At 40.2% G+C, this 26,274-nt stretch overlaps 2 protein-coding genes across 2 annotated transcripts in view; one reads left to right on the top strand and one right to left on the bottom strand.

Annotated features, from left to right (window-relative positions):
- The window catches only part of LOC123504862 (Bardet-Biedl syndrome 5 protein homolog), a 51,328-nt gene extending 26,515 nt beyond the window's left edge, over window positions 1-24,813 (bottom strand). Inside the window, exons 1-3 of the mRNA XM_045255766.1 lie at window positions 24,779-24,813; window positions 24,125-24,313; window positions 6,187-6,322 (exon numbers count right to left, since the gene is read on the bottom strand). Coding sequence (XP_045111701.1) covers window positions 6,187-6,322; window positions 24,125-24,313; window positions 24,779-24,813 — 360 coding nt within the window. The remainder of the gene's footprint in view (window positions 1-6,186; window positions 6,323-24,124; window positions 24,314-24,778) is intronic.
- The window catches only part of LOC123504859 (glutamate-gated chloride channel alpha-like), a 294,033-nt gene that overhangs the window by 81,883 nt on the left and 185,876 nt on the right, over window positions 1-26,274 (top strand). The window contains exon 3 of the mRNA XM_045255762.1: window positions 24,144-24,360. The gene's annotated coding sequence lies outside the window, so the exon portion shown is untranslated. The remainder of the gene's footprint in view (window positions 1-24,143; window positions 24,361-26,274) is intronic.

Below are 26,274 nucleotides of genomic sequence, written 5' to 3'. Positions count from 1 at the left end.
GAATGGAATAAAAGTGACTTACACGAACATAGATGGATTTCTGTCTATGAGGCTAGAATGTATGGATTATCTAAGAAATAACGAACCGGACATAATGTGTGTAGTGGAAACAAAGCTAAGACCCAAAATAAAGCTAGACTGATTTGTTGTAAAACACTACAAAGTATGGAGAAATGATAGAAAAAATAAAGGAGGTGGTGGTATAATGGTTCTTACTAAGGAAGATCTGATAGTGAAGGAGGTGAACTATAGTAAGAGAAATGAGGAAGTGATAAATATGCTTATAACAGATGGCAAGAGGGACATTGATATTATAACAGTATACATACCACCCAGAACCAGTGCTTGGGAATATGAACAGTACCAAATGGTGATGAGAAATACTCTAGACCAGTGGTTCCCAAACTGGGGGGCGCGCCCCCCTAGGGAGGCGTAAAGAGAATTCAAGGGGGGTGTGAAGTCATCTGCTAAAAAAAATGTTTTAATAGATTATAAGAATAATAAAATCAAAATGTCTCTCTGGAATGTACTATTATTTGTTTGAGTGGCTTTCATTATTAAAATTTAATACAAACAGAGATCTGTTTTCCTGAACAATGCTAAGAAATAAATGCAATAAAATAAAATAAGTTCACATGAGCAAAAGAGGAAGTGGGAGGGGGGGGCGTGCGGGTCTACTGGAAGCAAGAAGGGGGCGTCAGGTAAGATAGTTTGGGAACCACTGCTCTAGACAGAATGAAGCAAGAACTCATCAGAAAGGATAGAATGATGATAGTTGGAGACTTTAATTGCAAAGAAATAGTGTGGGAAGACTACAAAGTGGTGAACGGTGGTGAGTGGGCAGAAGAATTGTTAAAGGTAGCAACAAATAACTTGATGACACAGTGGGTGAGATCACCAACAAGGTGCAGGGGACAAGATGTTGCAGCAAGGTTGGATTTACTATTTACCTGGGGAATCTCTCTAAAAGAGGAAATTGAACATGAAAGTCCCTTGGGGAAAAGCGATCATGATGTCCTAAGCTTTGAGCTGGATACAGAATTAAGCACGAATAAGATTGTGGAACGCAGGGAGGAAAAATTGAATTATACTAGGGCAAATTATAACCACATAAGGGAGTTCTTTAATGAAATTGACTGGTCTGTGGTATACCAGGAAAGAAATATGCAATTGAAATACGATAAATTTATGGATTTGTATAACTCTGCTGTGAAAAAGTTTGTGCCATATCACAGAAAGAGGACTTTAAATAATAAACAGTGGTTTAATAGAAATTATGAAGAAGCAAAAAAGAACAAAAAAAAGGCATGGAAGAAACTTAAGAAAAACAGTGATGTATTATCAAGGGAAGTCTACAAAACAGCAAGGAATAGATATGTTGAAGTAAGGAGAACAGCACAGAAGGAATATGAACAGAGGGTGGTGAAAAACTGTGATAGTGACCCAAAAATGTTTTACAAATTCATAAATGGAAAACTAAATAAAAGGGAGGCAATAGAAAAGGTAAAAAACGGGGAAAAGTATATGAAGATGCTGGAGATATAGCTGAAATTTTGAACGACAACTTTTGCAAAGTGTTTACAAAGGAGGAGCATTTTATGGGAGGAAGGCCTATGGAAATAAAGCAAATGCAGGACATCATGGTTACTAAGGAAGATGTAAGGAAAATTATAAGCAGTCTGGATATTAATAAATCAATGGGGCCTGATGGCATATCTGGGAGGTTGCTAAATGAATGTAAGGATCAATTGTTGAACCCCGTATATGATATTGTGGAAACCTCCATACGAACAGGATTAGTTCCGAAAGAGTGGAAAAGAGCTGACATTGTGCCTATATATAAGAATGGTAGTAGAATGGAACCGCTAAATTATAGACCAGTATCGTTGCCTAGTATATTGTGCAAGGTATGTGAAGAAGTAATTAAAGCTAAGTGGAGTGAGCATCTAGAAAGTGAAAACATTCTGAGTGAAAGACAGTTTGGTTTCAGAAAAGGAAGATCGTGTGTATCCAATTTATTATGTTTTTATTCAAGAGTGACTGACATACTACAACATAGAGAGGGATGAGTGGATGCTATCTACCTGGACTTGAGAAAGGCCTTTGATAAAGTACCACACAATAGACTGATGTGGAAAGTAAAGATGATTGGAGGAGTAAATGATAAACTAGCAAAATGGATGGAAAATTACTTAATGGGAAGAGAAATGAAAACAGTGGTGAGAGGAAGGAAGTCCGAGTGGAAGAAGGTAACCAGTGGAGTTCCACAAGGGTCAGTGCTGGGTCCCATCATGTTTTTGATTTATGTTAATGATATGCCAGTAGGAATTGACAGTTATATGAACATGTTTTGGACGATACTAAAATTATGAGGAGAGTAAAGAATGTGGAAGATTGTAACAAGTTACAGGAAGATCTTGATAAAATGTATGAGTGGAGTAAGGAGTGGCAGATGGAATTTAATATAGACAAGACCCATGTTATGAAAATGGGAAGAAGTAGATACAGACCAAACAGGGATTACAGGCTGGGTGATGAGAAAATTAAAGAGACCAATGAGGAGAAAGACTTAGGAGTAACCGTGCAAAACACCTTGTCACCAGAGAAACACATTAACAAGATTTTTTGGAAAACATACAACATGCTTCAAAATATTGGCCTTGCATTCCACTACCTAGATGAAGGAATGATGAAGAAGTTATTATGTACCTTAATAAGACCCCAGCTAGAATATGCAGCATGTGTCTGGTCACCACATATGAAGAAAAATGTGAAGAAGGTGGAAAGGGTACAGAGGCTGGCAACAAGGATGGTACCAGGACTCAGGGAGTTAGACTATGAGGAAAGACTGAGGAAGCTGGGGCTGACCACATTAGAAGAGAGAAGAACAAGAGGAGACATGATAACTATGTATAAATTGGTAAACAAGATTGACATACTGGATAGAGAGTTGATAAAGGTGACCACAAGTAATCATCTCCGAGGACATGGAAAAAAGCTAATAAAGGACATCTGTCTAAATGATGTGAGAAAATACAGTTTCCCGCATCGTAGCATTGATAAGTGGAATAAACTGAGCAGTGATGTCGTTGACGCGGTGTGTGTCAATCAGATGAAAGAGAGATATGACAGGAATGGACAAGGAGACAGGACACAGAGAGCTTAGCTCGGGCCCTGTAATACACAAATAGGTAAATACAAATAGGTAAATACACACACACACACACACACACACACAGGGAGACAGGATAAAGAAATGGTATATAAACGAGAAGGAAGAGAAAAAAGTGGAACAAGTTTAACTAAAAATGATAAAGGCAAAAGACTAAAAATGATGTATACGAACATAGACGGGGTTTTATCAAGTAAATTAGAATTAAGAGATTACATAAGGAAAGAAAATCCAGATATTGTATGCCTGGCTGAAACAAAACTAAATGAGGAAATCAAAATAGTCTTGGATAATAGGTATAATGTATGGAGAAGAGACAGAGTGGGTAAAGGAGGAGGAGGAGTCATGATAATGTTAAGGAAGGAGATAGTGATCAATCAAGTGGAATGTGGGAAGGAAAAGCAGAAGTATTGTATATTAAGATGCATATTAATAAAAAGAGATAACAATCATTGTAACATATGTGCCACCAAAACAAATTCATGGACCAATCAAGAATATAAAGACATGATAGATGACACAATATGGAGTCTAACGAGAATCGTTAAAGAAAGGAGAAAAGTGATATTAGTAGGAGATTTCAACTGTAAAGAAGTGGACTGGGAAAATTATGAAAGTGGTATGGGGGAAGAAGCCTGGGGAGAAAGATTCTTAAACCTAATGATAGACCAGAGAGTAAAGGAATGCACAAGATTCAGAGGAAACGACGAGCCGGCGAGATTGGACCTAGTTTTACAAGGGTATACAAATGAATGACGATATAAGATATAAGTGCCCATTGGGAAAGAGTGACCATGTAATATTAGAAATAGATATAGAAGAAGGAAAGGAAGATAGAGACGATTCATACAAAGGAGACCGATTAAATTACAGAAAGGCTGATATTGAGAATCTCAAGAACTATTTTAAAACGTAGACTGGGAGGAGATGGAAAACTCAGAGACAATGCAAGACAAATATAACTTATTTTTGGAAATATACAAAACAGGAGTCAGGAATATGTCCCAAAATATAGACCAAAAGAAGAAGGAAAGAAAGATTGGTTTAATGCAAGGTGTGCTAGGGCAAAGGAGAAAAGAGATGGAGCATGGAAAAGGTGGAGGAGAAATAGAATCCAACAAACAAGGAAAACTTCAAGGCAGCGAGAAATGAATATGTTAAGGTGAGGAAGGAAGAGGAAAAGAACTTCAAAAAAGATATTGTCGAAAAATGTAAGGAGCAACCAAAATTGTTCTATAGATTCATAAATGGAAAAATTAGGCAAAAGAAACAATAGAAAGGTTAAAAGGAGAGAACGGATGGTGGAAGACCCAAAAAGTATGGCAGAACTATTAAATAAAAATTCCAGGAGGTCTTTACTAAAGAATCCAAATTTGAGAGGCCACAGGGTAATAGAGAGACAATCTATATGAAAGAGATTAAAGTAACCAAGCTTGAAATAAAAGAGTTAATGAAGGAACTGGATGAAGAGAAGGCAATGGGACCGGATGAAGTCTCAGGCAGAATACTGAAAGAATGTAGGGAAGAACTAGCAAGTCCTATATACAACATCATAAAATGCTCAATAGAAAATGGAACAGTGCCAGTAGAATGGAAAAGAGCTGAGGTGGTTCCCATATATAAGAGTGGAAGGAAGAAGAACCTTTAAATTACAGACCGGTATCACTAACTAGTGTAATATGCAAGATGTGTGAAAGAATAATAAAGAAACAATGGATCGAGTTCCTTGAAGACAACAAATTAATATCAAATAGCCAATTTGGTTTTAGAAAAGGACGGTCTTGTGTAACTAATTTATTGAGTTTCTATTCTAGAATAGTTGATAGAGTACAAGAGAGAGAGGATGGGTTGACTGCATCTATTTGGATTTAAAAAGGCGTTTGACAAAGTGCCACATGCAAGATTACTGTGGAAGTTAGAGGAGAAGGGTGGCTTAAAAGGAAGCACATTGAGATGGATAGAAAATTATTTGAGGGGGAGAGAAATAAGGACGGTAGTTAAAGATATGAAGTCCAAGTGGAGAGCAGTAGAAAGCGGAGTGCCACAGGGGTCAGTATTGGCACCAATACTTTTCCTCATTTATATTAACGACATGCCAGAAGGAGTGAACAGCTACATAAATTTGTTTGTGGATGATACGAAACTGTGCAGAGTTATAAAGCAAAAGGAGGATTGTGAAATACTGCAAGAAGACCTAAATAAGATCTGGGAATGGAGTAAGAAGTGGGAAATGGAATTCAATGTGAACAAAAGCCATGTCATGGAAATGGGAAAGAGTGAAAGACGACCTGTGGGAATCTATAAGATGGGAGATGGTGTAGAACTGGAGAAAGTCAAAAGGAAAAGGACTTAGGAGTGACGATGGAAGAAAACAATCAACCAGTAAGCCATATTGATAGAATTTTTAGAGAAACATATAATTTGCTGAGGAATATTGGAGTAGCATTTCACTACATGGACAAAGAAATGATGAAGAAATTGATAAATACTATAATAAGACCCAGATTGGAATATGCAGGAGTAGTGTGGACCCCTCATAAAAGAAACACATAAGAAAATTGGAGGCTACAAAAATGGCTACAAGAATGGTCCCAGAACTTGAAGGGATGACATATGAGGAGAGACTAAAGGCTATGGATCTACCAACCTTGGAACAAAGAAGGGAGAGAGGAGACCTGATACAAGTCTATAAATTGATCAACGGAATGGACCAAGTGGATAATGAGAAACTGATCCTGAGAGAAGAATATGACATCCGAAGCACAAGATCGCATAGTAAAAAGCTGAGAAAGGGAAGATGTCTGAGAGATATTAAAAAAATATAGTTTCCCGCAGAGATGTATTGAGATGTGGAACAGTTTAGATGAAGAAGTAGTGTCTGCAACGAGTGTGCACACTTTTAAAGTAAGATTGGATAAGTGTAGATATGGAGACGGGGCCACACGAGCATAAAGCCCAGGCCCTGTAAAACTACAACTAGGTAAATACAACTAGGTAAATACACACACACACACCTGGTCACTGGACAGGTTCCACACACCGTTCACCCGGGAAAAGATTTGCTCCTGAGGTAAGATTCTGAGCTGCTTGCTCTGGATGATGGCCCCTCGCAACTTCAGTTCCCGATACATCTTCGAAGAGTTGTATGCCCTGAAGAGTGGAGATGAGTATCTATATTTCTTTCATTCTTCCTTGTCAATCTTGAACGTGGAAATAATACAGTATGCATGCATAAACAAATTAACTAATAAAACTAGTCTGTTGAAAGTATTGGCCAAGAGGAGACTAAGGCCCTGTTCACACTTGTGGTTTGCCCTGCTGTGTATCTGCAGTGGAACAAACTGCTGAAGTCAGCAGAAGAGGCGGTATCACAGAGTCAGAGCTGTGCCTCTGATCAGGAGTTATGCTACTGTAGTTTCAGTGTAGTGTCAACATGTAAGTGGAAGAAGCAGCAAGTCTGGTTTCTGCACTGGCGACTGGCATGATTCATGAAGAGACAAATACATCATTGGATTCACTTTCTTATACAGGACAAACTAATCCATGGAATGTTCATAACATTGTAATACTACAAGCTGAGAGACTGAAGGCAAATTCTTTAATTACTTAATTTTAATATCGGTACTAGTCATGACAACTGACCATCACTCTTCTGAATGGCTAAGATTATGGGTAAGCTAGCCAATGAAAAGGCAATGTGGCCTTCACACAGCCTTCAAACTGCCAAGAGAGTATGCTTCCATTCAAAAGTATGTAAATTGAGCCATTGTAGATCTGCAGCAGGTGATGATAGACTTTGATGTGCAGCAGAAGGAAAAAATACAGTTGTGTGTTAACAGCTTCATTGACTTGCATTGTAATATCACTGCCATGGTTTGAATTGCATGGGAAAAACTGCTAGTGTGAACAAGATCTAAGAGATCAAAGTCTGCACACTGATGTTAGCTAGTTTCTAGTATATCCACTGAAATCCATCCTTTTGAAGAACAACCTGTGTGTTTCAGTTTGTCCAGTAAGGAACCATAAGATGTAGTTATATCCTTCATTAAACACAAACAGTGTATGTGCTTCAGAAACTCACACCATATGCCTGTGGCAGCTTTCACATCTCAGTGATAAACTTATTTTTCTTTCTTTTCATATCTGAGGGGTACTGGCCAAGAGCAACAAAAATATATTAAAAAAGAAAAGAATAGAATAGAAAAGGCCAGGTAAAGTGATTATCCAAAGTTGCAGAAATGCCTTGAGAGCTGCCTGTTGAAAGAATTTAATACATAGGAAGTGGAAATATAGAAGCAGGCATGGAGTTTTACAATATGTCAGTGAAAGGGATGAAAAGCTAAGAATACTAATTTATTATTGCATTAAGGAAGTAGATGATTGTGGTGAAAGTAGTATAACTTCATGATCAGAGAAGCTATGGGAGAATGGGGAGACATGTAGTTGGTAAGAAGGTCAGAGGAGCAATTAACATGAAAATAGCAATAAAAGACAACACTAGATACAATACTGTGGCTAATCGAGAGAAGCTGAAGACAGACTACAAACTGTCATTAGATAATATCTTACATACGTATATCACGATGTACACACTATACCTGACACCCATCACCTTCCTATTCCTATACAGTGGAGATTCAATACTCAAACTATATGCATTCCAAATGGCTATTGAGTATCAAAAAGTTTGACTATTGATACTTACAAATCAGGTAATTCGTTTTAATCTTAGCAAAACCTTGTTTGAAAATTTCAATGTAATCTTTTTCATAAGTAAAGGCTGATGATGGATTACACAGAAGAGGAGGGGAGAAGGGTGAGTAGGAGGAGGGAGGTCATCAGAGGACGAGTCACTATCCATGAAAACGTCTGGTGAGATTCCTTTGAATCCACTAGTAGAGATGTGGCTCACTAACCCTTCCACTTTCACTAGATTCCTTATTTTCATCACCAATAAGCCCCTTTGGTGCCATTATAAGTTTCTAAATGAAAATCTACCGACAGAACACAGACAAATGTAATGTTTTCTTAAGGCTGAGGCAAGGTTAGTGATGTGCAGCAGTATTTGGTATACCAGAATACCGGCAATTATTTTTACCGTTAACATGGTATCAGAATGGGACAATGTTGGTAGTGGGGAGAGAGAGGTCAGAGCTTTGTTTACAACCATGTGTGTGGCCATTCGATTAACAGATATTTTCACCATTAATAAGCCTTTGCTGTTAATGTAAGTTTATAAATGAAAAAAGACTACAGACAGAACACAAGAGAATGTTATTCTGAAGACCGCAGCAGCTAAGGAGCCTTTTGTTTACAACCACGTGTGTTGACGTTTGACTATCAGGTTTTTCCGAGTATTAAATCCAACTTTTGTGTTTGAGTATTGAAAAATTTTAATGATAAGATGTTCGATTATTGAGTTTTCACTGTATGTCAGCTTAATGAACAGTTGAAGCAGTACAATGTCATTCCTCTCTCCACAGTATAACAATCTGTATTATATATATACTGTATATATATATGGCTCTTGATTTAACGGACCACAAAATCTCAACAGACAAATATCCAGCAATCCATGGCCATTCTGTCTATTGCTGGGTAGACTTGTTGGGAGTGATACTAGTTTTATGAACAGCAAGATTCTAAAATATCAGTAAACATATGAAATCCTATTTACATTAATAAAAAAAAAAGGATGTGTATACTACAAAGTATATCAAAATATTTAAAGGAAGAAAATCATTAAGCCTGAAGGGAAGCAGGTAAAGAGAGTGTGATGCTGACTATGATGATGACAACCCTACGGCCAAAAATGGTAGTTTGAATGTGGCCAGCACATCCCCACTGGATCCTTGAGGCTAATTTAAACCACAGAATCAGTGTCTGTGGCCACAATTCGGCCTGGCTTTGACTTTGGAAACAACTTCTCCCTCCGGCAATGTGCTTAGCTCTTGGATATTCCTTTTCCCCGCCCACTTATGGTGTGATGCAAACCAGTCTCCAGAGTTCCTCACCTTTCACTTGTGGCATGATATGACCCAGTTTCCAGAGTTCCTTATCTCTTCTCTTCTGGTGTGATGCAACCCAGTCCCCAGAGTTCCTTATAATTTCTCTTCTGGTGTGACACAAACCAGTCCCCAGAGTTCCTTTCTCTTTTTGGTGTGCCACAACCCAGTCTCCAGAGCCCCACCCTATCCTTCCACTTCTTGAGCTGCTGGCTGGACCTACCTGCCTGATGCTGCCATTCATGCCCTGTCTGCGGGTGCTGTGCATTGTACCTCCCCAATCTCACCCTCACACCTTCGGTGGGAGCAGAGAGGAGCAGAGAGGTGCTTCTCTAGGACCCATGATTATGCCAAGCTGCATCCCATCGCTTGGCTGCCTGTGCCACTCTCTTCTCACCACCCATGGGGAAGGAGGTGTCCTGAACCTCCACTACTACTCTATGACACTGACATGGAGCCTGTACAACCACCAATGGTTGGGAATCTGCCCACTCTGGGCCATCAGAGGTTGATGGGATATGTATTAACACATGGTACAATCTTCATGGTCTCGGTACCCAAACCATTTGTCTCTCAAGGAATGTATGTACACATGTACACACATTGTCCTTTGCTACTTTGATTTTCCTCAAAATCTGACGATAGGCATTATTCGTCCCAGACCAAGACCCAGTGGCCATTTTAGAATAAACAGGATATAGGATATATACAGGATATATTCCTTTGCATTGGTGAACTTGATGCTTTTATTATTTTGGATTTTTGCTTTGTGATTAATCTTTAACTCATGGCTTCCCCATGCTTGATCAAGGTTACTTTCAAATTTGACTATTGCTCTGGAGTCAATCCCATACTAAGGCAAAGTATTCCACTCATTACTCTAGCTGTTACAGAATGTGTTTCATCTTTTCAAGCCTCATTTTCCCCTTGGAAATAAATCTTCCTTGAACATCCTCTAGTTCTTTGACTCTATCGCATTCAGAAGACTCTCACAAACATCCTCATCATACCTTCCTGACAGTATCATATCCCCTCTCATCCTCCTATATGCTATAGTGTTGGGAGTCCCAGTTTCCTCAGCCTCAGCTCATAGTCTAACTTATGTAGAGTTGGTACCAGCTTACTAACTCTCCTCTGCACTCCCTCCACTACATCTCTTTTATTTATATATTAATTTTTTTTGTAAGAGGAGAGGACAGGCCAAAAGAAACAAAAATATAAAGAAAAAAATAGCCCACTCAGTTGCCAGTCTCCTTACAGAGCTGATAGAATTAGCCAACGGATAGGAGCAAATGTCTTGAAACCTCCCTCTTGAATGAAGTCAATTCATAGGAAGTTGGAAATACAGACACAGGCAGGGAGTTCCAGAGATTACCAGAGAAAGGTTTGAAAGACTGAGAATACTGATTAACTCTTGCATTAGAGAGTTGGACAGAATAGGGGTGAGAGAAAGAAGAAAGCCTTGTGCTCTCTCTCTCTCTCCTCCCTTCGTTTCCCTCTCCCTTTCCTCCCTCCCCCTCTTCCTCTTGAAAGATAAGCTACATGCGTCCCACTTGTGTCTAAAATATTAGCAAATGTCACACTCTCTCTCTCTCTCTCTCTCTCTCTCTCTCTCTCTCTCTCTCTCTCTCTCTCTCTCTCTCTCTCTCTCTCTCTCTCTTTTTCTCTGAAGAGAGAAGCATCCACTTTCCTCTTTGAAGGCGATATAGTGACTAAAAAATAGCAGCATAATACACAAAGACGACAAGTATGACAAGCTTGCACGAGTTTCCAGCTCGGGCGCTACTACCCGTATATCATACAGGCAGGCTTTTTTAACATTTGGCGCGAAGGGGTTAAAATTCAAAATTTAAATAATGGCAACTCCAAACCCAGCCTCAGAGTCACCTTCTGGGGAGGGGGACCAGAAATGCCCCCAGGTCGGACTGCCCTCTCGGTGGCGACCTAAAATGTCTTGACACTTCCCTCGAGCTTTTCTACATTAACTTATGCAACATTCGTGGTCTTAAATATAATATTCAATCTGTGGAACACCACTTCTCCTATACTAAACCTCATCTACTTTTCCTCACCGAATCACAGCTGTCTGAAGCAACTGACAGTAGCCCGTTCTGTTCCCTCCTACTTTCTCTATTCTCATTTTTGTTCTAACGCTGGATGTTGTGTCTATGTGCGCAATGACTTAACTTGCTCTCGTGGCCACGCTAACTTACCATCCTGGTGAACTAACCTTCAACTTTGCTATCGTCCATGACTTAGAGCAACTGGTGCAACACCCTACTCGTCTTGGAGATACGCCAAACATTCTTGATCTCTTCCTTACCTCTAATCCTTCTGCTTATGCTGTCACCCTATCTTCTCTGTTGGGCTCCTCTGATCACAATCTCATTTCTGTATCTTGTCCTATTTCTCTAGTCCCTCCCCAGGATCGTCCTAAGCAGAGGTGCCTCTGGTGTTTTGCCTCTCCCAGTTGGGGGGACCTGAGGAAGTATTATGCTGATTTTCCCTGGATTGATTACTATTTCCATGTAAGAGACCCATCTCTGTGTGCTGAACACATAACAGAGGTGATAGTGTCAGGCATGGAGGCGTACATTTCTCATTCTTTTTCTCAACCTAAACCTTCTAAACCTTGGTTTAACACAGCCTGATCTCGTGCTATACATGATAGAGAGGCTGCCCATAAAAGGTACTTGAGCCTTTCATCTCCTGAATCTCATGCACTTTATGTTTTTGCCCAGAATCATGCCAAGTCTGTTCTTCAACTTGCCGAACACTCCTTCATAAATAGAAAATGTCAAATTGTTTCAAACTCTATTTCCCCACGTGACTTCTGGCATCTGGCCAAAAACATCTCATTTTTCTCTTCTTTATTTCATGCTGATGGCACCACTGCCATCTCATCTGTTCTAAAGCTGAACTCTTCTCTCAAACCTTTGCTAACAACTCCACCTTGGATGATTCTGGGCTTGTCCCTCCCTCTCCTCTTCCCTCTGACTATTTTATGTCTTCAATCAAAATTCTTTGTAATGTTTTCTATGCCCTCTCTGGCCTAAACCCTTGGAAGACTTATAAACCTCCTATTCTTCTTAAAAACTGTGCTTCCATGCTTCACCTTGCCTGGCCAAACTCTTTTAATTATGCCTATCGACTTCTATCTTTCTTTCTTGCTGGAAGTTAGCCTACATTCAGCCTGTTCGTAATCCCTGAAACTACCGTCCTATAGCTTTAATCTCTTGCTTGTCTAAAGTTTTTGAATGTATCCTCAATAGGAAGATTCTTAAACATCTGTCACTTCACAATCTTCTATCTGATTGCCAGTATGGCTTCCATCAAGGTTGCTCTACTGTTCTTTACTGAGTCTTGGTCGTCCTCTTTTAGAGATTTCGGTGAAACATTTGCTGTTGCGTTAGACATATCAAAAGCTTTTGATAGAGTCTGGCACAAAACTTTGATTTCAAAACTGCCCTCCTACGGTTTCTCTCCTCTCTTCAACTTTATCTCTAGTTTCCTTTCCAACCATTCTATGCAGCTATGGTAGACGGCCACTTTTCTTCTCTTAAATGTAATAACAGTGGTGTTTTTCAGGGTTCTGTCCTGTCACCCAATCTCTGTTATTCATTAATGACCTTCTTAACAAAACTTCTTGCCCTATCCACTCCTATGTTGAACTGCCCTCCTGCAGATTCTCTCCTTCTCTCTGCAACTTTATCTGAAGTTTCCTTTTCAACCGTTGTATGCAGCTGTGGTAGATGGTCACTTTTCTTCTAAATCTATTAACAGTGGTGTTCCTCAGGGTTCTGTCTTGTCATCCAATCTCTTTTTTTATTCATTAATTACCTTCTTAACCAAACTTCTTACCCTATCCACTCCTATGCTGATGATACCACCCTCCATCCTTTCAGAGATGTCCAACCTTTCAGGAAATCAACAGATCAAACAGGGACGCCAGAGAATGCCTGACTTCTGATCTTTCTAAGATTTCTGATTGGGGCAGAGAAAACTTAGTAGTTTTCAATTCCTCAAAAACTCAATTCCTCCATCTGTCGACTCGACACAACCTTCCAGACAACAATCCCCTCTTCTTCAATAACACTCAACTGTCTCCCTCTTCCACACTAAATATTTTTGGTCTGTCCTTTACTCACAATCTTAACTGGAAACTTCACATCTCCTCTCTTGCTAAAACAGCTTCTAAGAAGTTTGGCGTTCTGCGGCGTCTCTGCCAGTTTTTCTCGCCCCTCTATATGCTAATTCTGTACAAGGGCCTTTTTCGTCCTCCCATGTTTGGAGGGGTTCCACTCACACAGCTCTATTAGATAGAGCGAAATGAAAAGCTTTTCCTCTCATCACTCCCCTCCTCTGACTGACTTCAGTCTCTTTTTCACTGCTGAAATATTGCATCCCTTTCTATCTTTTATCGCTATTTTCATGCTAACTGCTCTATTGATCTTCTAACTTCATACCTCCCCTATTCCTGTGGCCTCGCTGCACAAGGCTTTCTTTTTCCTCTCACCCCTGTTTTGTCCAATCTTCTAATACAAGAGTTAACCAGTATTCTCAATCATTCACACCTTTCACTGGTAAACTCTGGAACACGCTGCCTGCTTCTATATTTCCATCTTCCTACAACTTAACTTTTTTTTAAGAGAGAGGTCTCGAGACATTTATCCCCGAGTTTTGACTAATTCTTTTGATTCTTTTATGAAGAGTACAATTCAAGTGGGCCTTTTTTCTAATATACATTTTTGCTTTGGTTCTCCTCTTCTAAGAAAAAAAGAAAAAAAAAAATGACACTACCCAGATCTAGACACAGGGGCCATCTTTGCATAGCTGGACTTTATTACTACTCCTGTTCTTAATACTACTATTACTACTACAACTACAACAATTACATTACCACCACCAACAACACCACACAACAACAACAACAACAACAACTATTGCTTTCATGTATTCTGTTTGCAACAACAACTGCTCTATTGCTTTCAGTACAACACTGGTATTATTATGAAAGTATTATTGTTGGTTGTTGTGCTGGAAACAAACACACACAACAACAATGTTGGTTTGCTGTTGATTGTACAACAGAATGCTGTGCTGGCTTTTTTTCTGCTGCTGCTTTCTGGCTGCTGCTGCTCTGTATTTCTGCTGCTTGGATAAAACTACATTGTTTTTTTTTTGTTTCTGCTTGCTGTCTTGCTTTTGCTGTGCTGCTGCTCTGCTCTAATTTCTGTTATTGTTTACAACAGCACTCCTTTGCTGGTCTGTTGGTTCTGGTCTCCTGCCTCTTGCTTGCTGCTTTCATTTGAGTTCTTTGCTGTCTCAGCATGCAGTTTTTTTCTTTTTTTGGTTTAGTACAGTATGGAGAGGCCAGTGGCGGTCTGCAGGCTTATCATGGTGGTGAAGGTCAGTGTGTTTTTGGTGGTGGTGCTGCATTTTTGAAATTTTGGTGTAGTTTTTTTTAATAGTTGTAACATGGTATGGTAACATTTTGGTGAATGTGGTAGAACAGTGTTATATAGCTGTATGAGTGGTTTCCAGCACAGCGGCGGCTGACGATTGGTGGTTTTGGAATTAAAGCACATTGGTTTGGTTTAGTAAATGGTGGTTTGAATGGTTGTGGCGGTGAATTAGATAGCAGATGGTGATAAGGTGAGGTGGTGGGATGGTGGTTTAATTTGGTGGTCTGTGATGGTATGATTTTTTTGGTGGAAGGTTAATAAGGTACAATATGATTGTTGTTTGTTGTTGTTGTTTTGTTTTGTTGTGGTGGTGGTGGTATGGTGGTGGTAGTATATGGTCAGTGGTGGTGGGCTGGTGGTGGTGGTGGTCGGCAGCAGCGGCGGCGTGGCAGCACAGCGGCAGCGGCAGCACAGCACGGCGGCACCGAGTATCATAGTGGTGGCGGGATGATGACAGTGGTGTTGGTGGTGGTGGTGATATTGATTTGGTGGTGGTTTGGTAGTGATTAGTGGTGGTAAAGTGGTAGTTTAAAGTAGTAGTGGTAGTGGTAGTGGTGGTGGTGGTAGTATGAGTAGTGGCTGGCAGCAGGAACAACAACAGTGGCTGCTGTTTGCTGCTTCTCTCTCTCTCTCTCTCTCTCTCTCTCTCTCTCTCTCTCTCTCTCTCTCTCTCTCTCTCTCTCTCTCTCTCTCTCTCTCTCTGCATGTGTGTCTGTCTTTCTGTTCCCTGGCACAAAACACACACACACACACACACACACACACACACACACACACACACACACACACACACACACACACACACACACACACACACACACACACACACACACACACACACACACACACACACACACACACACACACACACACACACACACACACACACACACACAGAGAGAGAGAAGATATAAGGAATTGGTGGAAGAGGGAGAAGGAAAAATGATGAGCGGTCTGAGGAGGAAGAAAAGTTTTTGGAGAGTTATAGGAGAGAGAGTCAGAAAGTGGTATGTGGAAAGAATACGGAGGAACCCTAGAGGAGCAGTGGGTGGACCGTAATGTATACTAATATAGATGGGATACTGTCAAGTAGATTGGAATTGCAAGACTATATGATAGTGGAGAAGCCTGATATAGTGTGTTTGACTGAGACAAAATTGCATGAAAAAACAAAGATAAATTTGGATAATAAATATAATATATGGAGAAAGGATAGAGAGAGTAAAGGTGGAGGAGGAGTTATGATTATGACGAAGAAATAAATAAATGTGGATAAGGTTTGGTATGGGAAGAACAACGCAGAAGTGATAAGCATAAGGATAAAAGTGATGGAAAAGAATTAATAATCATGGTGACCTATGTACCTCCTAAAACAAATTCTTGGACATTAAGGAATACGACAATATGATCAAGGATACTTTACAGAGTTTGGAAAGTGTATTATCTGGAAAAGAAAGGTGATACTAGTAGGAGATTTTAATTGTAAGGAGGTGGATTGGGAAAATCTAGTAAGTGGTGTTGGAGAGGAAGCATGGGAGAGAGATTTCTTAATCTAATGATGGAAAATATGATGGAACAGAGGGTGAAGGAAAATACTAGATATAGAGGAGATGATGAACCGGCTAGACTGGATTTGGTGTTAACAAGAGAAGTGTACCTATGTGGAGATATACAATACAAATGTCCTTTGGGAAAGAGTGATCATGTGGTTATGGAAATGCAGATAGCAACAACACAGCGAAGGAAAGACGAGACATACAGGAGTGGTAGATTGAATTATAGAAAGATGGACACAGAAAGTTTGAAAAATTATTTCAGAAAATTAGATTGGGAGGAGATGTTACAAATCAGAGAAGTGCAAAAGATATATGAGATTTTATGAAATATTATAAAGAAGGAGTTATGAAATTTGTACCAAAGTATAAACCGAGAGGAAGGAAGAAAGGATTGGTTTAATGCAACTTGTGTTAAGGCTAAGGAAAAGAGAGATGTGGCTTGGAAAAGATGGAAAAGAGCAGGAATATACTAAATAAGGAGAATTATAGAGTGGCGAAAAATGAGTATGTGAGGGTAAGGAGGAGGAAGAAAGAAAATTTGAAAAGATATTGTAGACAAGAGTAAGGAACATCCAAAATTGTTTTACAGGTTCATAAATGGTAAACTTAAAAGAGAGAGTCCATTGAAAGATTAAAAGGAGAGCAAGGGATAGTAGATGACCCTAAGAATATAGTGGAATTGCTAAATAATAGGTTTCAGCAAGTATTTACTGAAGAAACAATGTTTGTAAAGCCTCAGAATGTACAAGGAAATGTGCACATGGATGACATTAAGATACCTAAAAGGAGTTATATAAAATGTTGGAGGAACTTAAAGATGATAAAGCGATGGGACCAGATGAAGTTTCAGGAAAATTATTGAAGGAGTGTAGAGAAGAATTGATTGATCCATTATATGATATTATAAGGTGTTCATTAGAAACAGGGAAGTACCAGTAGAGTGGAAGAGAGCTGAAGTGGTGCCCATTTATAAGGGAGGCAGTAAGGAAGAGCCTCTTAACTATAGACCTGTGTCTCTAACAAGTGTGGTCGGTAAGATTTGTGAGAGGGTGATAAAGAAATATTGGATACGGTTCCTGGAGGATCATAAGTTATTATCGGATCATCAATTTGGCTTCAGGAAAGGGAGGTCATGTGTAACAAATCTACTGAGCTTTTATTCAAGAGTGGTTGACAAAATACAAGAGAGAGGGATGGATGGACTGTGTATATTTGGATTTAAAGAAAGCTTTTGACAAGGTACCTCACATGAGACTGTTATGGAAATTAGAGATTTATGGAGGACTGAAAGGAAAAGTGTTAAAGTGGATGGAAAACTACTTGAGATGGAGGAGATGAGAACGGTAATAAGGGATGCAAAGTCGGACTGGTTGGTGGTGGAGAGTGGAGTCCCACAAGGCTCAGTGCTGGCACCAATACTTTTCCTTGTATATATTAATGACATGCCAGAGGGAGTAAACAGTTATATTAATTTGTTTGCGGATGATGCGAAGTTGTGTAGGTGTGTGAAGAGTGAAGAAGATTGTGAAATTTTACAGGCAGACCTGGATAAGATTTGGGAGTGGAGCAAGAGGTGGCAAATGGAATTTAATCTGAGCAAAAGTCATGTGATGGAGATGGGGAAGAGTGGAAGACGGCCAAGAGGGTCATATAAGATGGGTGAAGAAGTAGTGTTGAAAAAGGTGGAAAAGGAAAAGGATTTGGGAGTGATAATACAAGACCATGGGCAGTTTGAGGCTCATATTGATAAGATGTTTGGAGAAACGTATAATTTGATAAAAATATTGGATTAGCCTTCCATTATATGGATAAAGATATGATGAAGAAATTAATTAGTACGGTAATTAGACCAAGATTGGAATATGCTGGAGTGGTTTGGTCCCTTATAAAAGAAGCATATAAGGAAGTTGGAGAGATTGCAGAGAATGGCAACAAAAATGGTTCCGAATTGGCAGAAATGACCTATGAGGAGAGATTAAAAGAAATGAATTTGCTTACCTTGGAACAAAGAAGAGAAAGAGGAGATTTAATACAGGTTTATAAACTGTTGAACGGACTGGATGAAGTGGATAATGAGCAAATGATGTTGAGAGAGGAAAACTTAAATAGAACTACAAGATCGCATAGTAAAAAGATAGCCAAGGAATATGCTTGAAGGATGTGAAGAAATATAGTTTCCACAAAGATGTGTGGAGGTGTGGAATGGTTTGAGTGAGGAGGTGGTGTCAGCGAGGAGTGTGCATAGTTTTAAAGGAAAGTTGGATGTGTGTAGATATGGAGACGGGGCCACACGAGTATGATACCCAGGCCCTGTAAAATTACAACTAGGTGAATACACACACACACACACACACACACACACACACACACACACACACACACACACACACACACACACAAAAGAGCAAGAAATGAATATGTGTTGATTAGAAGAGAAGAAAGAAAGAAACAAGAAAAGGATATAATTGATAAATGTAAAGACCAACCAAGGCTTTTTTACAGACATGTGAACAACAACATCAAAAATAGAGAAAGTATTGAAAGTTTAGAAGTAAATGGAGTATGCAGTGAAGATCCCAGGGAAATGGCAGAGGCTATGAATGGATGCTTTCGGAAGGTATTCACAAAGGAGACTGCTTTTGACAAACCACTGGTAATGGAACAGAAAGGGATTATGAAGGAGTTTCAAGTAACTGTGGAGGAGATCAAGAACATGATGGGGAGTTTAGAAGTGAGAAAAGCTGTGGGACCTGATGGGGTATCAGGATGGATTTTAAGAGAATGCAGGGAGCAATTGGCAGAAAAAGTTTGTGAAGTAATTGATGCCTCATTAAGGGAAGGTGTAGTGCCCCAAGACTGGAAAAGAGCTAACATTGTCCCAATCTATAAATCAGGTAACAAGAGAGACCCATTGAACTATAGACCAGTGTCACTTACAAGTGTGGTAGCTAAGATGTGTGAGAGGGTGGTGAAGAATAGATGGACAGACTTCTTGGAGAAAAATGACATACTTTGTGAGTGTCAATTTGGTTTTAGAAAAGGGCGTTCATGCACGACAAACCTGATATGTTACTATTCGAGGGTGATAGATGTAATACAGGAAAGAGATGGTTGGGCTGATGGAATATATCTGGATTTAAAAAGGCCTTTGATAAGGTACCACACCAGAGACTGATCTGGAAACTTGAAATGGTAGGAGGAGTGCATGGCAGTTTACTAAAATGGATGGAAGACTTTTGGTAGGAAGAGAAATGAGAACAATAATTAAGGACAGACCATCAGAATGGGGATTGGTGGAGAGTGGAGTTCCACAGGGATCAGTGTTGGCACCAGTAATGTTCGCGGTCTACATAAATGACATGGTGGATGGGGTGTCCAGTTATGTGAGCCTATTTGCAGACGATGCAAAATTGTTAAGAAAAGTGAGATGTGACAAAGATTGCGAACTACTCCAGGAAGACTTGGACAGAATATGGAAATGGAGCTGTACATGGCAAATGGAGTTCAACACGACAAAATGCAAGAAAATAGAGTTTGGCAAGAGTGAAAGAAGAATCAGGAGTATGTACAAGATAGGAAATGAAGACATAAAACCAGTCATGAAGAAAAAGACCTTGGGGTGACAATTACCAATGACCTATCGCCAGAGAGACATATAAACAAAATAATTGGAGAAGTATTGAACTTATTGAGGAACATAAGAGTGGCGTTCGTATATTTAGATGAAGAAATGATGAAGAAAATAATTACTGCAATGATAAGACCGAGGCTTGAATATGCAACAATACAGTGGGCTCGAACTTAAAGAAACACATAAGGAAACTAGAGAAAGTACAGAGGGCTGCAACAAAATGGTGCCTGACTTAAGAGATTTGACTTATGAAGACAGACTGAAAAGAATGCAACTTCCAACCCTGGAAAACAGAAGAGAAAGGGAGACCTGATAGCAATATACAGAGTGATGATTGGCATGGAAAAATGGATAGGGAAGATCTGTGTATGTGGAATGGAAGAATGTCGAGAGGGCATGGGAAAAACTAAAATGGCCACTTATAGGAGAGATGTGAAAAAATATAGCTTCCCTCATAGAAGGGTGGAAGCATGGAATAGTTTAGACGTGGAAGTGGTCAACGCAAGGAATATTCATGATTTTAAGAAAAAGCTGGACATTAATAGATATGGAGACGGGACAACACGAGCATAGCTCTTTTCCCGTATGTTACAATTAGGTAAATTAGGTAAATAAATACACACACACACACATACACAGAGTGTGTGTGTGTGTGTGTGCATACTTTTAAAGTAAGATTGGATAAGTGTAGATATGGAGACGGGGCCACACCAGCATAAAGCCCAGGCCCTGTAAAACTACAAATAGGTAAATACACACACACACATACACACCGGGTTTGAGTCCCATCGCAGTGAGGCAAATGGGCAAGCCTCTTAATGTGTGGCCCCTGTTCACCTAGCAGTAAATAGGTACAGGATATAACTCGAGGGGTTGTGGCCTCGCTTTCCTGGTGTGTGGAGTGTGTTGTGGTCTCAGTCCTACCCGAAGATCGGTCTATGAGCTCTGAGCTCGCTCCGTAATGGGAAAGACTGGCTGGGTGACCAGCAGGTGACTGGGGAGGTGAGTTACACAAGGAGAGAGAGAGAGAGAGAGAGATTTGATTGAGTTTTTTTTATCTGAATTTCTTGTATAAAGCAGGTTAGTAAATTAATACCCCAGGAAGTTAATTCTCCTCCTCCTCCTTCTCCTCCACCTCCTCCTTCTTTTCTTAACCATCATCAACTAACGATTGAAAATGGAGAACAAAGAGTGTGAGCGGAGAACACAAAATGGAGAGCGGGAAGTGGAGAGTGTGGAGGGAAGAGTGGAAGTAGACAGAGGGAGCATGATCGGAGGCACGGACAGAGAATGAGAAAAAGAGCGGGAGTGAAGAGTGGACTATGGGAGCGGAGAATGAGAAAAAAGAATAAAGGAGCACGAGCAGAAGAGCTTACTCTGATTTTGAAGTGCCCACTCCCAAGTCCTCTGATGTGATATCTAATTTTTGGTGCTTGAGCTCCTCCGCTTGCGATTTGGAAGTCCGCTTAGAGTGGAGGAGCACATATAAGAGTGCTTTTGTTCACCTCTGTTGTGGTGTCATAATTTCAATTCCTGAAGCTGTGGGTATTTTGATGACAGCAGTAGCTTCCTGATAAGTTCTCCAGTTGCCAGAGGAGTAAATCCACCTGGGATGCAGTTATATGTGCCAAGGGTGTTTGCTGGTGTGAAAAATAAGGACAGGGAGGTGGTCGCTGCCCATGTATGGTTCTTGAGTGATTTCTACATCAGAGAAATAACTTCTTCCTAGACAGAGGTCCAAGGTGGAAGAGGTACCTTTGTATGGGTCAATCTGTGTTGGTGGTCTTGGAGGAGTAAGTAGAGAGAATGATGGAGAAGCAAGCAGTGCATCAAAAATGAAAGACCAGATGAATTATGGGAGGTCCAGGGAAGGTTAGGTTGCCAGTATGAATGTTGGGCATTGAAATCTGCCTTCACTAGTGTGGGTGAGGGTAACTGAGAGAAGTAATGAGTAAGTTCTGCACTGGTTAAATCTGCACAGGTATTGTAGCATATAAGTGTGGAAGTCCATGCTTTGGGAAGTGTGATGTGGAGTGCCATCACCTCTAGTACTCTACCTGGAAACCTGTTTAAAGAGATGGATACAGAGGCTAATGATCTATGTACAAGAAGGACAAGACCACCTCCTTATCTGTCAGGAGAATCAACTCCATAGATGTTGTAGCCTGTGAATGATATAGAGAGGTAGGGCTGCAGCCATATCTCACAGATTCCTAGGATGAGGGAAAAATGTCCTCTTGCAAAAAGTTTGACATCAGTGAGTTTGCAAAAAAGTGCTCTAGCATTCCAGAAAAAGAAGCAGTAAGTGGTAAGAGCCATGATTACTAGCTGAAGAGGGATAGAATGGTGGGTAGAAGATGTATAATCTGGAGGAAAGAATTACCTTGTTGGTAGAGTACAATCATAACCTTTACAAAGAATATCAAGTAGCATGGGAAACAGGGAAAGCCAGTCGAAGCCTGATGTCTTGGCTGAATTGAATGCTGAGGGGTTGTTAAGGACCTGCTATGTGTTGTGGTGTCTGGCAGTTTTTTCTGCACAGGTTGGTGGAAATGGGTTTTGCTCGTTTGTTGGCATGGTGTGTATGGTGGGGTTGCAGCTTCATGTTCTGTAATTGGGTCTAATGGATGTGCACTGCTTGTGAAAGTGTGGTTATGTGCTGGTGTATTGCTGGTGGAATGTCTTCTCATTCGATGGTGGCTGGGACACTTCTGTGAGGTGTGGTCATAGGAGATGTCTACCTCACTATAGAAATCCCTGTCCAAGTCCTCATCCATACTACTAAGAACAGGAAAGGATTTATTCAGTATTATCCTTGTTTGATTCCTGGATGCAGAATGTTTAGGAACCTGTGAGATGGGGCTGGGATTGGTGGTGGTTGAGGTGATAGGGGACACAACATGAGGGGGATCTTCCTCAGTTTGTTGTTGGTTTCCTGCGGGTAAGTTTTTCTGTGAAAAACAGCTGGAATTGATTTCCTCTGTCTTTTGAAATGCAGGACATAACCTATAATTGAGGCAATAAGTTTCCTTGCAGAAGTAACAAAAGGGTGGATTGGAGTACTACTTGTTTTCATCTGTAGAGTGAAGGGGATGGAAACTGCTGCAGTTACTGCACCTCTCTTTCTGCAGGCAAGTGCACCATGCCTATTGAAAAAAACAATTTCTGCATTGCAAAGGTGGTATTTTGAACAGGATCACAGGTATCACCTGATGGCCAAGCAGGATTCTTGTTGGGAAATGCACCTTGGAATGCTAGACAGTAGAACCAGAAACCAGCTGCCATTGATGAGAGGGGAAATACCTCCATCAGCAATGCTCCATGTTGGTCCAAGAAGTTAAAATCCTCTATGAATTTTTCATTGGTATAGCCCTGACCAAAAAGGCCTACCTTGCTGTAAATATATCCAGGATGTAGGTCCCTGGATTCCAAGCAATCACAGGGCACTTCCAGCCTGATGGCATGACCTTCATGCCTAAAAAGCTATGCTTTATATAGGCTAGCTTTAGCTATATATGTACCTACAGTATACAATTCTACATGAAAGCAAATACATATTTGTATGTTTATATAGCTAATTGCTATAAATAAATGTTTCGTCCAGGCTCCACACTTGCCCCAATGGGGATTCATTTAGGGCCCTGATCAAAAGAGCAAGGTTGTGACTGATAGCCCTGCCATCTGTAGATCGTATATAAATTGTAACTGATGTTATGTCTGGCACATTGTTAGTGCTTACTGTTGTCTCTGGCGAGTAACCTTGCTGGCACACTGGGTTATGCACTCTTACTAGTGGCTCAGGGAGCTTGTTGTTTGGCTGTTTTGTTGGTTGTCAACTGTTGTTACTTCCACCCTCCTGCTTCAGGGTTCGCTTTTTGGATTGCTCAACCGCTATGCTTTCATCATTGTCCACATCCATGCTGTCCTAGGCAAAAAGGGAACAAGGAAGCCAAAAGAAAAGAATGCAAGTGACATGGAATAGCAAGAAGTGTGCATCGTTTCCGGAGACTCACTCAGCGTTGACCGGTGGTGTGGGGCTTGTTGCAGTCGAGGTCATCTTCATTCTTTTAGGAATGTCTTAATCTAAATCAATTAATCAGTCTCTCACTACATCTAGTTTTAAAGGTCACAGACGATTAGCTGCATTCATCCATTCACGTCATGAGAGTTTTTTCTGTTGATATGTAGATATTTTATCAATCTGTTACTACAGCCGTGAAAGCATTTTAGAAACACATGCATCTTGAGCTTGTGTCTTTTTTAATGTCGGTACAAAATCTTGTACTGGCACTAACTTGTACACTCCCATTACAGATGTGAAGAGTCGCGGGGTGCCAGGGACGAGGTTCGTGAAGATGAACTCGAATCGGGTGTTGTTGGCTTTGGTCAGGATATACAAAGCTTCAGTCAGCCCACGAAGTTTCTGTAGACAAGCCAGAATAATCACGTTAAGATTACTGGAGAGTGAACAATGAAAGCAAAGTCTGTGTGAACGAAGTATAACAAGATATAAGTGGAATTTTCAAGCAAGGTGAGATACTTAAGTTGTTTGTTTACTTTTGAGATATATATTAATTCATAAATCCCTAAGTTGTGAATAGTAAAAATCTGGTGCTATATTGTTTAAGGTTGACTAATATGTTTCTCTTTTTCTTTAACTGGTAATAACGAGGTTGAAAGTGTTTTGAGAATTGCTATGAAACGTCTGACGATAATTTTAGGAATGGAATTTTGAAATAATAATGATATCTATTTTACTGCTTGTTGTTTAGATATATATATATATATATATATATATATATATATATATATATATATATATATATATATATATATATATATACACAAGTTGAACCTCCCAAATCCGACAACCACCAGACCTTAGACTTGCCGGACCATGGAAAATTCCGAACTATAGGTGGTCCCCAAAACACCCTCTATATACTTACTCTGCATTATACGAGTACAAGTGTAGCTGTAACATTGTTTTTATATATGATAGTTGTACATGAAAAATATACATGCAGAAGTATATAGAAAAACACGTTGTAAATTAAGTTCACCATGGAAAATTTTTGCCCTCACCATTATCATCTCGCCGGACACAGGGTCGTTAGCAGCGCGCCGAAGCTGTATGAGAGCACTGTCTAAATTAATGCTTTTACCCTCCTTAAGTGTTCTACGAACCTCCATGTTCTTCTTGAGAAGTTGATTCTTCTGCTTTTTTATATCATAGACAGTTGATAAGCCAATGTTGTACTGTTGGCATAGGGTCTGCACTGAAACACCTTTATCTAGCTTCCTCAATAGGTCCACTTTCTGTTGCACTGATATTGTCATGTGTTTGCACTTTTTCTTTGGTTCACACACAACACTATCACTTTCTGGTCACTTGGAAGCCATGTTTAGGGGCAAGTATTACCTACAGAAAAAAATGTTTATACACCTGGGGAGGTGATACTTGCAATGTGCGGCAGTGTGGTACTGATCCAAATTTGACCCAGAATGCCCGGGCTCCAAAACACAGTACAGCGCCGCCACGTCCTAGTGGTGGTCCGGCCAATTACTCCGGCCAATTAAAAAATTCCGGCAAACAAAAATTTTGCCGGATTACAGGTGTTGCCGGATGAAAGAATACCAGATTAAGGAGGTTCAACCTGTATATATATATATATATATATATATATATATATATATATATATATATATATATATATATATATATATATATATAGTAAGGTCCCGGGTTACGTCGATCTCGAGTTACATCAAACTCGCACATACGTCAGTCCACTATAAGGCAATTTAAGATTTAAAAAATTGAAAATTTATAAATCGTAAAGCGCGGGGTTTATTGTTATTGTTGGCCACCAGGCGTCACTAGTGGTTATCTACCACACCGCCCACCTCATGCTTGAATACAATAACACTCTACGTACCTCAGTTCCACCACACCGTCGCCCCTGGCAAGAGTGTTCCTACATCTGCGTTTGCTGACTATCTTAGTATCTTGCTCAATGGCACCAAAAGAAAACTCCTGAGTGATAGCAGTGATGCTAAGAAAAGGAAAACCATGACGCTACAAGAAAAAGTGGACATAATTAAAAGACATAAGAAGGGAGGCAGCAGCTGTGTGTAAGGGAGTGAAGAAGAAAATGGGAAGCCCGTTACCATGACAACGGGGAGGTTGACGACCTTGAGGGCTAACGCACCCATCACAACAATAACAACTCCAGAGCCTTCGCCTGGGCCACACGACACTCGCAGCTCACTTGCACCGTCTGCACTTGTCTGCTGATCCCTATTGCCCTTTCCTATTGCATTTCCTGCCCCGCTGCCCACACTTCTACTCCCACCGCACTGCACTACGCTCCCAGCTGTCCGTCATGGGCGTCACAACATTCGACCTGCCCACCCTTCTGGCAGCCTCAGGCGTCACCCCTCT

The sequence above is a fragment of the Portunus trituberculatus genome, chromosome 17, assembly GCF_017591435.1.
Source record: "Portunus trituberculatus isolate SZX2019 chromosome 17, ASM1759143v1, whole genome shotgun sequence".
Taxonomy (NCBI): domain Eukaryota; kingdom Metazoa; phylum Arthropoda; class Malacostraca; order Decapoda; family Portunidae; genus Portunus; species Portunus trituberculatus.
This window is presented reverse-complemented; position numbering and strand designations above follow the sequence as displayed.